Here is a 17,176-nt window from a genome sequence, read left to right as displayed (position 1 = left end):
ATTAATCCGTCAACTAATTAGGATAATCAATCAATCTTAAATTTCATTATCAATACAGCGTTTTGTCATGTTTAATAACCAAGAGGGATGCAAGCAAAGACACAATTCAATTGTCAGTGCACGTCAGGCAAAACATTCACACACCAACGAAGTTCACTTTCGTCTAACAACCAAATGCAACATGCTGATACCTTTTGTTCTGTTCTTTTTAGAAGCCACCTCTCCAGGACTCTCATCTGATTTGGGAGAGGAAGAACAGTAATAAAACACCAAGGACATTAGAGCTACTTCACAATAAAATTACAGCCATGGTTGATAGAATTCAGGCACCTTTAAAGCTGCAATATGTAACTTTTCGGGCGACCCCATTAAATTCACATAGAAATGTGAGTTATAGATCTGACACTTAGCTCTGACACTCATTTAAAGCAAGTCTAAGAAGCGGTAGATCTGTTCTATGTGCGCTATTTCTATGCTTCCCATGCTTAAGTTTTGTTTTTGCATCTTTTACTTTCGGTTTTGTACACCTGCTTCGAACAGGTGAAAATACAATATTTTTGCTTATGTAAAAATTATTGATACACTTGCCTGTTTTGTCACAAACTGAAATTAGGCGAACTATTGGAAGGGCTCCCGAGTGGTGTAGCGGTCTAAGGCACTGCATCTCAGTGCAAGAGGCGTCACTATAGTACCTGGTTCGAATCCAGACTGCATTGGGAGTCCCATAGGGCGGCACACAATTGGCCCATTTAGGAATGGATTAAAAATGTAACGCAGTAATTAGCAAGAAAATGTGTGTGAAAATGGTGGAACACATCCACGCAGTTAGGCATATGTGAATTATGTCAGGTATGTGAACGAATGTTATCATAATATGACATTTAGCAGACGCTTTTATCCAAAGCAACTTAGTCATGTGTGCATGCATTTTGCGTATGGGTGATCCTGAGAATGGAACCCACTACCCTGGCGTTACAAGTGCCATGCTCAACCAACTGGGCTACAAAGGACCACAAAGCCTATAAACTACTCACAAGTAAGACAATGGTGAGCTCTACTGTTAAACAACTACTCACACTAGTAGCTTTACAATAGCCACCCTCTTCATCCCCTAACCCAACATCTCTTAAGAATATTGAGAAATTAGACCCAAGTATGTGAAGTCGTCCTGGATGCAAACAAATTTGCTTTAAGGTGACCTGGAGCAGAAGGATGTCTCCATCGTATAGGTGTCAACAGTCATGGGTTTTAGGTCATTAAAAATACTTTCTTTCTCAACAGAGATCGTTAGCATTAGGCCAATGTACCTCTGACCCCTGTCCATGCCCCACAGAAAGTTTGGGGCATGAATACAGGTGTCATTACAACAACCACTACAGATTCAAAACTCAACGTCTTGAAAGTATGACTGATGATTATATTCATGATAAACCACACGCATATGCAACACACATTACCATTTTCCTGACAGATTAAAACTCAATGAAACTGGACTTAAACTAAATATCAGTTAAAGTACCTTCAGGTTTGACTTTTTTCATAGCATCCACAGGTTTGTTTAAAAAACCAAAAAAATGAAGAAAGGAAGAGCTTTTTAGCTTCACCAACGGTCAACAAGAATTGACTCATACAACAGACTCACCACCATTAAATAGTAGGCTACCTTTTGTCTTTTCTGTTTTTGGAACAGGAACCTCGACAATATTCTCAGCTGAATTGTTTTCAGGGTACAAAGAGAAACAAAAGTTAAGTGTGTGTCAAATGAAGAAGAAGTGATCATGCTATCCCAGAATGCAAAGTGCATCAATTATACCAAAGTCAACAGTCATTCAGTCGCTGAAAACACATTTAAGTTAATCAAATACGTTGTGCCGCTTTAAAAAAAAAAAGTATAATAATTTAACCTTTATTGTGCCTCTGCCTAGTTCATGGTCTTTCATGTAGGCTTGTTAAAAAGTCCAATAAGACCCAAAAGTAACCAAACTATATATTATTATATATATACTGCTCAAAAAAATAAAGGGAACACTTAAACAACACATCCTAGATCTGAATGAAAGAAATAATCTTATTAAATACTTTTTTCTTTACATAGTTGAATGTGCTGACAACAAAATCACACAAAAATAATCAATGGAAATCCAATTTATCAACCCATGGAGGTCTGGATTTGGAGTCACACTCAAAATTAAAGTGGAAAACCACACTACAGGCTGATCCAACTTTGATGTAATGTCCTTAAAACAAGTCAAAATGAGGCTCAGTAGTGTGTGTGGCCTCCACGTGCCTGTATGACCTCCCTACAACGCCTGGGCATGCTCCTGATGAGGTGGCGCCAACTCCTGGACAGTCTGTGGTGCAACGTGGCATTGGTGGATGGAGCGAGACATGATGTCCTAGATGTGCTCAATTGGATTCAGGTCTGGGGAACGTGCGGGCCAGTCCATAGCATCAATGCCTTCCTCTTGCAGGAACTGCTGACACACTCCAGCCACATGAGGTCTAGCATTGTCTTGCATTAGGAGGAACCCAGGGCCAACCGCACCAGCATATGGTCTCACAAGGGGTCTGAGGATCTCATCTCGGTACCTAATGGCAGTCAGGGTACCTCTGGCGAGCACATGGAGGGCTGTGCGGCCCCCCAAAGAAATGCCACCCCACACCATGACTGACCCACCGCCAACCGGTCATGCTGGAGGATGCTGCAGGCAGCAGAACGTTCTCCACGGCATCTCCAGACTCTGTCATGTCTGTCACGTGCTCAGTGTGAACCTGCTTTCATCTGTGAAGAGCACAGGGCGCCAGTGGCGAATTTGCCAATTTTGGTGTTCTCTGGCAAATGCCAAATGTCCTGCATGGTGTTGGGCTGTAAGCACAACCCCCACCTGTGGACGTCGGGCCCTCATACCACCCTCATGGAGTCTGTTTCTGACCATTTGAGCAGACACATGCACATTTGTGGCCTGCTGGAGGACATTTTGCAGGGCTCTTGCAGTGCTCCTCCTGCTCCTCCTTGCACAAAGGCGGAGGTAGCGGTCCTGCTGCTGGGTTGTTGCCCTCCTACGGCCTCCTCCACGTCTCCTGATGTACTGGCCTGTCTCCTGGTAGCGCCTCCATGCTCTGAACACTACGCTGACAGACACAGCAAACCTTCTTGCCACAGCTCGCATTGATGTGCCATCCTGGATGAGCTGCACTACCTGAGCCACTTGTGTGGGTTGTAGTCTCATGCTACTACTAGAGTGAAAGCACCGCCAGCATTCAAAAGTGACCAAAACATCAGCCAGAAAGCATAGGAACTGAGAAGTGGTCTGTGGTCCCCACCTGCAGAACCACTCCTTTATTGGGGGTGTCTTGCTAATTGCCTATAATTTCCACCTGTTGTCTATTCCATTTGCACAACAGCATGTGACATTTATTGTCAATCAGTGTTGCTTCCTAAGTGGACAGTTTGATTTCACAGAAGTGTGATTGACTTGGAGTTACATTGTGTTGTTTAAGTGTTCCCTTTATTTTTTTGAGCAGTGTATATATATTTAGGAATGAGATCTATTCTGAACAGGGAACAACTTCAAACCCCTAATGAGATTTAATTTTGCCTTACAACAGCCTGTACGAGTTGCAGTTCGTCTTATCCAAGCGGTTAGGAGCATTGGGCCAGTAACCGAACAGTTGCTGGTTCAAATCTCAGAGCCGACTAGGTAAAAAAAGAATGGGTGATCCCTGGCTCTGACCCCAGTCTTCTGAATGGAGTAAACAGATGAAAAGTGCGATATAAAATTGATGGTAAACAATAATCCAACCTCTATACTCATTTGAACAACAAGTTTAAACTCAGGCCTTGTTTGGCTACACACAAGACAAAACTATCTTCTCTCTCTTCAAAATGAGAGGCAACAGTGCAACACAAGATAATTTCAATCACAGTTTTGACCGAGGTGTTGCATGAAGTTAAGAGGCATATGATTTGCTTCTTGGTCAAAACACCACGTGAGTGATACAATATTTCCACGTATGAAGTCTTCTACCTCTGATCCCTGACTGATGCACTGTCTGTCAAAGGGCTGGTGGTCCATGGTGCACACTCAAACAGAGCGAAGATCCACAGTCCAGAGAAAGTTGATTCTCACACAAAGTGTGACCATGTCATGCCCACCAGAAATACATTTTCCAATTTAAAACACACGTACGCACACACAACACGCACAGACAAAAATTATACTTTTATTCCCAAAGAGAATAAAATCATTCTGGAAAAGAAATTCAAGGAAGAGACCTTTTTTCTTGTCCTCTAATTATGTCAAAGTAAGAAGAACATTAGCAACAGTGACACATATTTCGACACAGTATGTTTTTGTTGTTGAGGGTTGGTCCATTTACTAGGCAATATTAAGGGTCATGAGGGAGTTTAGCAAAAAACTCCAAATGTAGACCAAAGTCAAAACGCACAGGGAGCAACCAGCCGGGAGAATGTACCTTCTTTCAGCGTTTCCTTTTTGGGAGCAGCAACTTTGACCCCTTTTTCGTCTAACATACAAACAAAAACAAAAAAGATATTAGCCACAGCATGGACCATGTCGGAGGGGACTGTACGTGCCCTTTCAAAAGAGTGCATCACACCGCAAATATGACACAATCGCTCAATCTATATGAAACAGAAAGAAGTCACTTATTCCTGTCATGATCCACTCCTGTACAAAAGGCATAACACTTCACCGATGCCCATAATCTTTGATAGTGCCCATGTTTGTAGATAGTAGACACTACACATAAAATAGTTCCATCAACACTGATAGTCATATTTATTAGACAGGTGCTAAAACTTTACCTCACTACATAACAAACAAAATGCAGTGTTCAGATATTTTACGTCAAGATATTAATAGAATAGTACTACATATTGCAATAGGCCTACTTAAAATTGTTTGTTTTCAAAAATGGCCTAAACTCTGGCCTATTGTCCTTCCAGTCTGCAACAGAAATACACCCTCTCCTGGTCACCGTGACCTTCGGTAAATAAAAAAACTGAAAACAGTCTGAAACCCCTCCGTAAATACTTAGCACACATGGCTTAAAGTGAATGTGGACGACATTCCTAAACTCTGGGGTTCAGGCTGAGCTTTGTGGGGCTGTTTGGCAAGAGATGGGTGAACTTTGGGAACTTCTCTTCAATCCAATAATAGCATGGTGGTTGATTAGCAGTTACAGTTTAACACACATTTCCTTCAAATAGAAATGCAAAAACACTGCGGAGTTGCAAATTCAGTGGTCATTTGGTCATTCACAATGCATTTGTGCATCATTCCAGCATCACGCCAACAACACACTCAGTGTTAGTCCTTTCCAGATGTAGGCCTAATACCATTGAGTCATAGGAATTTAGACAAAGTAGTCATCCTTGCTAAACTGAATTAACGTACTACTGTTGGGAAAAGCGAGACAACTGCTAGTCTTAGAATAGACAGTGCAAATAGATACAGCATGTTTTGAATGAAGATCACATCACTACAAATAGCCCAGCAAGCTAATCCAAAAAAGGTGAACATTGCTGACATGAGGATAGAAAACGGCATGTACTGCAGCATCCAATGTTGCACTGCTAAAAAGATACATGACATCATACTTTTTGGTGAATTAAACTATGAGACACATAAACTGCGAAATACAACGTTATCAGAAGCCTGAACAGTGTTATGTGGATGGTCAGTGGTTGGTTATAAAGATAAAATACTAAATTGACATTTCTGATTAAAGGGAATTACTGTAAGGCTTTTAAGAGTATAGATTAACTGATTACGTTCAAATCCCTTCTTCTTCTTTTTTACCAATGGTCTAAAAGCAGAAATGACAAATTCAGTTTAACTGGCAAAATTAAAAGATTTAAATAGCACATACATGACTAATTCAGCCAGAACAAAGATGTACAAAGAATATGTGCATCACAACGACGATGAGTAGTGCAAAAGCTTAGAAAAAGTGCAAAGCATAAAAGTCCACGCCAATATTCCCAATGACAAGCACCATAGCAGCAAGTCCAAAGTCGAGGAGGACAAAAACATAATATCCTCTTTTCAGACATTCTTTTCACAGAGACAATGTCCTTCCTTTGACACGACCAGCGCAATTTTCAATTTCCTCCAGTTAGAGTTGAGGGGTGAGGTGACCTTTGAGTGACCTTAGACCTCACACAGTAGACTAGTCTCGTTGTGCTCCTCATGGATGGGAAGCTAGGAGTGGAACGCTCAGGAGCTTTTGACTACTGATCCTGTAGGTCTAATATAACGCCCTGAACCCCAGCACCGTTCTGGGACGTACCAGCATCACCCTCCTCCTCTGCTGTCTCACTCTCTGGATCCTCCACCTTCTCTACGGGAGGAGTGATCACGTCATAGAGAAACGTGAAGAAGCCGTGAAACCAATCTGAGCCCTCCTCGGCTAAAATACTGAAGATTTCCTCTAGGGAATCTGCATTTTCATTAGTAATTTCACCGCCCTCTTTGGTCAAGCCTGACGAGAGAGAGGAGGAAAACAAGGGGGAAGAGAAGAGGAAAGAGAGGATAGAGGATGGAGAGAGGGAAGGGAAGAGAAATGAAGAGAGTGGATGGTAATGCAGGAAAGAGAGAGGCGTATAAGAAGAGCGACAAGAAAATACCCCCTTTAAAAGTTGAGAGTGTAGCTGTCTGAAAGTGTAGAATTTTGAAATGTCGCTGTCAGCTATGGACAGAGGTACTGCAACCAACCCTACTCAGTGTTTTTAGTCAGTCAGGGACAGTCATTAGTCCTTGTCTTTGATTGGTTAAGTCTTTATTAGTCCCTTTATTAGGCCACACAGGACAAGAGCTATTAGGCTAGGCATTATGGGAACGTGAAGTGTCAGTGATGTGCCAGTATTGTAGATACAGAAAGTATTCAGACCCCTTGACTTTTTCCACACTTTGTTATGTTACAGCCTTATTCTAAAATTGATAAAATAAAAATAAATCCTAAGCAATCTCCACACAATACCCCATAATGACAAAGCGAAAACAGGTTTTAGATTTTTTTTTATTTACATAAGTATTCAGACCCTTTGCTATGAGACTCGAAATTAAGCTCAGGTGCATCCTGTTTCCATTGGTCACCCTTGAGATGATTCTACAACTTGATTGGAGTCCACCTGAGGTAAATTCAATTGATTTTACATGATTTGTAAAGGCACACACCTGTCTATATAAGGTCCCCCAGTTGACAGCGCATGTCAGAGCAAAAGCCAAGCCATGAGGTCGAAGGAATTGTCTGTAGAGCTCCAAGACAGGATTGTAACGAGGCACAGATCTGGTGAAGGGTACCAAAACATTTCTGCAGCATTGAAGGTCCCCAAGAACACAGTGGCCTCCATCATTCTTAAATGGAAGAAGTTTGAAACCACCAAGACTCTTCCTAGAGTTGGCTATCCAGCCAAACTGAGCAATCGGAGGAGAAGGGTCTTGTTCAGGAAGGTGACCAAGAAACCAATGGTTACTCTAACAGAGCTCTGGAGTTCCTCTGTGGAGATGGGAGAACCTTCCAGAAGGACAACCATCTCTGCAGCACTCCACCAATCATGCCTTTATGGTAGAGTGACCAGACAGAAGCCACTCCTCAGTAAAAGGCACATGACAGCCCACTTGGAGTTTGCCAAAAGGCACCTAAAGACTCTCAGACCATGAGAAACAATTAGATTATCTGGACTGATGAAACCAAGATTGAACTCTTTGGCCTGAATGCCAAGTGTCACGTATGGAGGAAACCTGGCACCATCCCTACGGTGAAGCATGGTGGTGGCAGCGTCATACAGAGAGATCCTTGATGATAACCTGCTCCAGAGTGCTCATAACCTCAGACTGGGGTGAAGGTTAACCTTCCAACAGGACAACAACCTTAAGCACACAGCCAAGACAACGCAGGAGTGGCTTCAGGACAAGCCTCAATGTCCTTGAGTGGCCCAGCCAGAGCTCAGACTTGAACCCGATCAAACATCTCTGGAGAGACCTGAAAATAGCTGTGCGGCAACACTCCCCATCCAACCTGAGAGAGCTTGAGAGGATCTGCAGAGAAGAATGGGAGAAACTCCCCACTTACAGGTGTGCCAAGCTTGTAGCGTTATACCCAAAAAGACTCAAGGCTGTAATCGCTGCCAAAGGTGCTTCAACCAAATACTGAGAAAAGGGTCTGAATACTTAGGTAAAATGTGATTTCATATTTTTTCCCATATCGTTTTGTGAAAAGAAATCTAAAAACCTGTTTTTTTTTGTTTTTTTTAATTTAATTTACCTTTATTTAACCAGGTAGGCAAGTTGAGAACATGTTCTCATTTACAATTGCGACCTGGCCAAGATAAAGCAAAGCAGTTCGACAACATACAACAACACAGAGTTACACATGGAGTAAAACAAATATACAGTCAATAATACAGTAGAAAAATAAGTCTATGTACAATGTGAGCAAATGAGGTGAGATAAGGGAGGTGAAGGCAAAAAAAAAGTCCATGGTGGCAAAGTAAATACAATATAGCAAGTAAAACACTGGAATGGTAGATTTGTAGTAGAAGAAAGTACAAAGTAGAAATAGAGTTAATGGTGTGCAAAGGAGCAAAATAAAATAAATAAAATAAATACAGTAGGGGAAGAGGTAGGGCTAAATTATAGATGGGCTATGTACAGGTGCAGTGATCTGATCTGACAGCTGGTGCTTAAAGCTAGTGAGGGAGATAAGTGTTTCCAGTTTCAGAGATTTTTGTAGTTCGTTCCAGTCATTGGCAGCAGAGAACTGGAAAGAGAGACGGCCAAAGGAGGAATTGGCTTTGGGGGTGACCAGTGAGATATACCTGCTGGAGCGCGTGCTACAGGTGGGTGCTGCTATGGTGACCAGTGAGCGGGGGACTTTACCTAGCAGGGTCTTGTAGATGACCTGGAGCCAGTGGGTTTGGCGACGATTATGAAGCAAAGGTTTTTGCTTTGTCATTATGGGGTATTGTGTGTCGATTGTTCCCCCCCATCAATCTAATACATTTTTTAATAAGGCTGTAACCTAACAAAATGTAGAAAAAGTCAAGGGGCCTGAATACTTTCCTAAGGCACTGTACATGCGGCTGGTGGCCAATATTACAATCATAAGCACTATGGTTACATTGGTTTTCAGCTATATCTCACTACAGAAATGTAGTGTTGTTGCAGCTGTTGTAGGAGTTAAATAATGCTGTGAAGAGGCTGCCAGAGGACTTCAAGCTCTTCTGAGCTGCACACTAAACAAAAGATTTACTTCTGAACAACTGTGTCCAGGAGTACTTTCATGGAACTATTTTTTGATGTGAAGATTCATTCACAGCATCAACAAAAATGTCTGGTTTTAAAGTTACACACTTGAGTTTTTCCCATCTAAGTAAGCTCTAAGTAAGCTGTTTAGTTGATTGCACTGGTACTCAAACTAAAGAAACCAAGTCAGTCATGCACAAGTAACATTTACTGTAGAGGTCACAAAAAGATCATTATTAAAAATGCACTTGCCGAGTAGTACTTTGGCGTCCTCCACATCGAAGTCACCGTCGCCATCTGCGTCATACGCTGAAAGTTTACCTGCGAAAAGGTCATAGATAGGGTCATGCCATAAAAAACATTCAGAGTACAGTCCTTTCCACAAATATGCCTATTCTTGGCCTATCCATGAAAATCATTGTGGGACATTAACTTCCTCTGTAATTAGAAACAGTTAACAGATCATTTGCTTTCTTTAATGTGATCCTTTGGGTTGTAGTGATACATCACTACATGCCAATGAAGTCATGCTATGGTGCTCAAAGTGGAACCGTATCATATTTACAGCCCGCATCTCAGCTCTGAATTCTTATTACATTTCTGAGGGGGACATGGGGGGTGGGGGGGTGTGGTCAAGGTGATTCTGCTGAACTGCAGCAGTATAGACACACAGTAGACAAAGCAGCAGCCACTCGTCTCTGACTGCACTCTGCAGACATAGCTGTACCACAGACTGACTTCCTGTAGTTACACACACTGCCTGAGTGAGGTCACACAGACCAGTGACTACACACACACACAGATTTATTCAGAACGGAGAACTGATCCTTTAAATAATCAGGGAGTTCACAATCACAGTAAAACTAAAACTGTTTGGGAAATGAAGTGAATTTTCTGGTCAAAAGGTTGGGAGGTGAGGGGATAAGAAAATGAAGCTATAAGTAAACCTAAGCGAGTAAGCCTTGTCTGAGCTGAAGTGACCCATGGGCTCATGTTTATGTAGCGTGAGGCAGCATGATGTACAAGTACGCCCCTGGATAGGACGCTAGTCTGTCGCAGGGCCTTGATGAAATGGAGCTATACTTTCAATTCAAAGAATTCTGAGATATGAGAATGAAGCACTTTCAGTATGAGTCAAAGGTGGATTTACAGTATGGTGCATGCAACATCAGCAAGCCAAGACAAATACGTTGGTACTGCATATTGTTAAATCATTACTTTGAGGCATATTATAATGTAAACTATTCAGAACTAATAACAGATAGAATTTAATATATTTTTGTGAAGTATGACAGATGGGTTTGAGTTGTTTGGTGATGCATGCAAGCAAAGACCATAAATACCTTGTAAAACCTCTGAAAAGTTAAAAGGGAATTCCTTTGCTCTCGCTGCATGCAAGATTAAGACACACAGGCACATTGTGTTTTTAGGGGTACCATCCAGATCAAAAGTTCATTAAACAGTGTCAGTATTGTGCCTACTTCACGCTACACATTAAATTGGTTACTAAATTATTATTTTTTACAAAACCTTTTACTAATATCAGTACTAATTCATCTTTCCCCTTAAATATCTTATTGAAAAGTTAAAACAGTATGTCATGGCTTCCTGTCTGATATGTGTTCCTGTCTAAACCACATACAACATTTTGGTTCCTGTATGAGTCAGAGAAGGCATGAAGTGCTGTTCCTACGTGTCTAGAGTAAGCTATGAGGACAGAACATCATCTAGACCAGTGTTTACCAACTCCAGTCCCCACCTAATACACACGTTTCTGTTGTAACCCCAAACAAACTCACCTGATTCAACTCACCCAGGGCTTGATGACTAGTTGACAAGCTGAATCAGGTGAGTTTATCCAGGGCTACAACAAAAACATGTGCTGTTGGGGGTACTTGTCAACTGGAGTTGGGAAATACTGGAGTGGAGGGCTATACTCAATTTAGGCTAAACATGTACTGTAGCATACTAACACCCAATGCCCTATATTCTACATGATAGAAAATCATTACCTGCTCTACACAATATATATCAATACAAACATTTAGTAACGTTGTGCATTCTTATCTTGAGAGATAAAACAAGGCAATAGTTGTATCAGATAAAGGTTACAGCCTGCCAACACAGTAGTTATTTGTTAAAACAGTAACCTAATAAAATAATAATAGCATTGGAATTACACTGTGGTTTCTTTGGGATTCATTGACATAAGCGTCACTCCCATTTGGTACCAGGTAGTTACCAATAGTGTTGAATTCTATGAGGTAAGTATTGTTACAGCATAGTGCATTCTTAGTAACATGTAATTACCAGGTACCAGCTTAAACCGGGCTGTAAAATAAAGCATTACTGTTTATCATAGGAATGAGGGGAGGTCAGGTGACTCACCAATAACGTTGTCGTAGTCCACCAATTCTAACCACACCACGGCCACGGAGCTCCACACCCCCAACAGAGCCAGAACCATGAACCAGGTGAAGATCTTAGTGCCGCTAAAACCACTAGCAGCACCTCCACCCCCACTAGCAATAGCAGCCTCCGCTTTCACACCATTCTTATTCACCACTGCTGCGGGCTTCACCTCTGGAAAAGAAGAACACAATGAGCATATGTCAATTATTCTGACTGGGGCATAGGGTACTGGACAGATCGCAGTCATTTTGGAAGATGTACTTGCTACGACTGTGTTATGTTGTTTTCTCGCCTAGACATCTTAAGGTGAATGCACTAGTGTAAGTCACTCTGGATAAGGGCATCTGCTAAATGTCTAAAATGTAAATATAATTTGGACTGGACTTTCAGTCATTGTGATTGACAGGACTGAAGGAAACGGGAGCCATTCTTAGCCCAGTGGCCTTCCACAGAAGCTGTGAGTTAGAGTGCGAGCAGATCAGAGTAGAGGACGAGTGAGGGGGATGCTGAAGTCCGGTTAGAAAATAACCCTGCCTGGATCAAATGACTGAATGACAGAGGCAGGCAGAAGACTTAAAGGCCCCAGCCCCTGACTAGTCCGACAGGCTCAACTCAAGGTTGCCCATAGTAGCACCAGGCAAGACAAGCTTTATGACAGGTAGGCCAAAAAGTTGTTGTTGTACCTTTGAAATGCAAGACGTCCCAGTATGAAACGTAATATTGGTTAACTAACCTATATCTCTACATGAGGAACAAGGTGTATGAAACACCAAGCGAGATCTGGTTCTCCCTGGTCTGGACCCCCCCCATTACCTACACATGTTTAAAGTGAGACCTAGGAGGGGTATTCCACCTCTAATAGTTGAGGGGTAGTCTCAAGTTGGCATACTTCCTAGTGACATAGGCTATTCACACGAGGAAACTCCATAGGTTCGCAGAGAGGTGATGTCTGATGGTATAACTCCACATCATAGGCTCTTGTTCTGGATGTGTAAAGAAAGAAATGTCATAGTCTCCACTACAAAATAACTGGTTGATTGCCTAAAGGTCATGCTGGATCCTCGAAAGGTTATAGATTTCTCTCTTGGGTTCTTCAATGAAAAAGTGTATGAAACAGAGATGTAAGATATGACTGCACCGGTCCACAGACCCTAAACCGATCCAAATGTAGCGCGCATCGGTCAGAAAGTCGATTCAAACGTTACGATTCGCCATTTTATTTTGCTCATATTACTTTCTTTCTACCTTCCGAAAATACCTCATCTTGTGTGACAACTTATGTATCCTCTCCTTCAGTGTGGAACTAAGCATGTAACTGTGTGGACAGTCATTGATCTACAAGTCATTTTCCATTACATTTGACATTTTAGGCATTTCGCAGACGCTCTTATCTAGAGCGACTTGCAGTAGTGAGTGCATACATTTTCACAGTGGTGGAAAAAGTACTCAATTGTCATACTTGAGTAGAAGTAAAGATACCTTAATAGAAAATTACTCAAGTGAAAGTCACCCAGTAAAATACTACTTAAGTATCATGTATACTACTTAAGTATCAAAAGTTAATGTATAAATCATTTCAATTTCCTAATATTAAGCAAACCAGACGGCACAATTTATTAATTTTTTTCTTTACGGATAGCCAGGTGAACACCAACACTCAGACATAATTTACAAACAAAGCATTTGTGTTTAGTGAGTCTGCCAGATCAGAGGCAGTAGGGATGACCAGAGATGTTCTCTTGATAAGTGTGAGAATTGGACCATTTTCCTGTCAAAACGTAATGAGTATTTTTGGGTGTCACGGAAAATGTATGGACCATGTACACCATTTTCTTTAGGAATGTAGTGAAGTAAAAGTTGCCATAAATATAAACAGTAAAGTACAGATACCCCAAAAAAGTTTAACTTTAAAGTATTTTTACACCACTGCATTTTCATTTCTACTAGTCCCCCGTGGGAATTGAACCCACAACCCTGGCATTGCAAGTGCCATGCTCTACCAATTGAGCCACATGGGACCATGCCAAACAACCCTAAGGAATATCAGTAGCCTAGTCAAACTGCGCACTGTGCCCAGCTTCGCGCACTTCGCGCAGCCTGTTCCTGATCTTGCACATCTGCCTCGCACCTTCAGCATTCAAATTATAAAATGTTTTGCACAATATTAGGCTTTATTAGTTAAGTGACAACCTATGTAAATTTGCCAGGTTATTGTTATCTATTCGCTGTTGAAAATTGAGTTTTTTCCAGAATAAAAAGTAAGCTACCGGGGACAACTCTCATCTGGCTATACCTGCTGATCGGGGCTTACAACAGATTTTATTTTGATTGTTCAGGTTCACCATGAGCAATAGTTTTGGTAGTTTTGCTTTAAACAATCAGTGTATATGTTATTTTTAAATATACAGGATAAAGTTGATAATTTCATAACGAGGAATCACTTTTGTGAGGCTCACATTCATGGCCAACGCGGGAGGAGAAAATAATCTCACTAAAATCTTCCCAACGGTCAAAACAATTCAATTTTGAGATGGGGTGAAATCAAAAATGGTGCTATATATTTAATGCCTGTCATAGCTAATCTGTAAGCGATCAATATTGATACCCCCCCTCTGATAGTGGTAGTGGGGTAGTAGATGCCTAGTCTCCTTTATGGCTCAGATCAGGTACCTACATAGTATACACCATAGACACACACAACAGCTCAGACAGATCTAGCTCAGAGAGCTCATGAGCTCCATCAGTAGCAGATTCATTTTGAATGGAAAATGTGTGTTTACGCAACAAATGTTAGTTAGTGCATCATATCGCATCGCATCGAACCAAATTAATTTGTTCTCTAATCAAACCGAATAGCACCGAATCGTTTCAAATTAAAACGTATCTTTCCTGTATCGTATCAGAGGCCATGTATCTAGATAAGTATTAAATCGTCTTTAAAAAGAATGATGCACTACTTTGTATTGCCATTTCTGGGAGTGTGATATTCACACACCAAAATAGGCCCATCTCAAACTGGATAAATCAATTAGGTTAACCATATCTAAAATTAGCTTTAGACAGCTTTCACAAACATTGCTCATATGGAAGACAGAGACTGTACACAAGCACAAGCTCTGTAGGATAAGGTGAAACCAACGAGAGGCGTTGCAATGGCTCACTAGAACCAGCTAGGCTTACAATCACAATGTGTCCTTGAGCAAGGCACTTAACCCTAATTGCTCCTGTAAGTCGCTCTGGATAAGAGTCTGCTAAATGACAAAAATATGAATTTAAATGTAAGGAGTAGTTGGGACATGGAAACAGTGATTTGTTTCCACAACATAAATATGGACAGTATTCATTCTGGAAATTGCTAAGATAAAACCAGGAATAGAGAGAGTGATGGTGACAACATAACCGGCAGGGGGGTAGGGAGAGCTGGAGCGAGGAAGATCGAGAGAGTGATGGTGATGACAACATAACCGGCAGGGGGGTAGGGAGAGCTGGAGCGAGGAAGATCGAGAGAGTGATGGTGATGACAACATAACCGGCAGGGGGGTAGGGAGAGCTGGAGCGAGGAAGATCGAGAGAGTGATGGTGATGACAACATAACCGGCAGGGGGGTAGGGAGAGCTGGAGCGAGGAAGATCGAGAGAGTGATGGTGATGACAACATAACCGGCAGGGGGGTAGGGAGAGCTGGAGCGAGGAAGATCGAGAGAGTGATGGTGATGACAACATAACCGGCAGGGGGGTAGGGAGAGCTGGAGCGAGGAAGATCGAGAGAGAGATGGTGACAACATAACCGGCAGGGGGGTAGGGAGAGCTGGAGCGAGGAAGATCGAGAGAGTGATGGTGATGACAACATAACCGGCAGGGGGGTAGGGAGAGCTGGAGCGAGGAAGATCGAGAGAGTGATGGTGATGACAACATAACCGGCAGGGGGGTAGGGAGAGCTGGAGCGAGGAAGATCGAGAGAGTGATGGTGATGACAACATAACCGGCAGGGGGGTAGGGAGAGCTGGAGCGAGGAAGATCGAGAGAGTGATGGTGATGACAACATAACCGGCAGGGGGGTAGGGAGAGCTGGAGCGAGGAAGATCGAGAGAGTGATGGTGATGACAACATAACCGGCAGGGGGGTAGGGAGAGCTGGAGCGAGGAAGATCGAGAGAGTGATGGTGATGACAACATAACCGGCAGGGGGGTAGGGAGAGCTGGAGCGAGGAAGATCGAGAGAGTGATGGTGATGACAACATAACCGGCAGGGGGGTAGGGAGAGCTGGAGCGAGGAAGATCGAGAGAGAGATGGTGACAACATAACCGGCAGGGGGGTAGGGAGAGCTGGAGCGAGGAAGATCGAGAGAGTGATGGTGACAACATAACCGGCAGGGGGGTAGGGAGAGCTGGAGCGAGGAAGATCGAGAGAGTGATGGTGATGACAACATAACCGGCAGGGGGGTAGGGAGAGCTGGAGCGAGGAAGATCGAGAGAGTGATGGTGATGACAACATAACCGGCAGGGGGGTAGGGAGAGCTGGAGCGAGGAAGATCGAGAGAGTGATGGTGACAACATAACCGGCAGGGGGGTAGGGAGAGCTGGAGCGAGGAAGATCGAGAGAGTGATGATGATGACAACATAACCGGCAGGGGGGTAGGGAGAGCTGGAGCGAGGAAGATCGAGAGAGTGATGATGATGACAACATAACCGGCAGGGGGGTAGGGAGAGCTGGAGCGAGGAAGATCGAGAGAGTGATGGTGACAACATAACCGGCAGGGGGTTAGGGAGAGCTGGAGCGAGGAAGATCGAGAGAGTGATGATGATGACAACATAACCGGCAGGGGGGTAGGGAGAGCTGGAGCGAGGAAGATCGAGAGAGTGATGGTGATGACAACATAACCGGCAGGGGGGTAGGGAGAGCTGGAGCGAGGAAGATCGAGAGAGTGATGGTGATGACAACATAACCGGCAGGGGGGTAGGGAGAGCTGGAGCGAGGAAGATCGAGAGAGTGATGGTGATGACAACATAACCGGCAGGGGGGTAGGGAGAGCTGGAGCGAGGAAGATCGAGAGAGAGATGGTGACAACATAACCGGCAGGGGGGTAGGGAGAGCTGGAGCGAGGAAGATCGAGAGAGTGATGGTGACAACATAACCGGCAGGGGGGTAGGGAGAGCTGGAGCGAGGAAGATCGAGAGAGTGATGGTGATGACAACATAACCGGCAGGGGGGTAGGGAGAGCTGGAGCGAGGAAGATCGAGAGAGAGATGGTGACAACATAACCGGCAGGGGGGTAGGGAGAGCTGGAGCGAGGAAGATCGAGAGAGTGATGGTGATGACAACATAACCGGCAGGGGGGTAGGGAGAGCTGGAGCGAGGAAGATCGAGAGAGTGATGGTGACAACATAACCGGCAGGGGGGTAGGGAGAGCTGGAGCGAGGAAGATCGAGAGAGTGATGGTGATGACAACATAACCGGCAGGGGGGTAGGGAGAGCTGGAGCGAGGAAGATCGA

At 43.3% G+C, this 17,176-nt stretch overlaps 1 protein-coding gene across 12 annotated transcripts in view; it reads right to left on the bottom strand.

The window, feature by feature from the left end:
• The window catches only part of unm_hu7910 (un-named hu7910), a 52,406-nt gene that overhangs the window by 29,295 nt on the left and 5,935 nt on the right, over nucleotides 1-17,176 (bottom strand). For 4 of the 12 annotated variants that reach the window (XM_045710647.2, XM_045710651.2, XM_045710650.2 and 1 more), the window contains exons 2-3: nucleotides 11,661-11,855; nucleotides 9,525-9,593 (exon numbers count right to left, since the gene is read on the bottom strand). In XM_045710647.2, the coding sequence (XP_045566603.2) occupies nucleotides 9,525-9,593; nucleotides 11,661-11,855 (264 nt within the window). Of the gene's footprint in view, nucleotides 1-191; nucleotides 237-1,642; nucleotides 1,712-4,476; nucleotides 4,528-6,315; nucleotides 6,508-9,524; nucleotides 9,594-11,660; nucleotides 11,856-17,176 lie in introns of all 12 variants that reach the window. The other 8 variants (XM_014181310.3, XM_014181309.3, XM_045710642.2 and 5 more) reach the window with 7 other exon arrangements.

The sequence above is a fragment of the Salmo salar genome, chromosome 29 (genome assembly GCF_965601325.2).
Source record: "Salmo salar chromosome 29, fSalSal1, whole genome shotgun sequence".
Taxonomy (NCBI): Eukaryota; Metazoa; Chordata; class Actinopteri; order Salmoniformes; family Salmonidae; genus Salmo; species Salmo salar.
The sequence above is the reverse complement of the archived record's forward strand: the minus strand, read 5'-3'. Positions and strand labels throughout refer to the sequence as shown.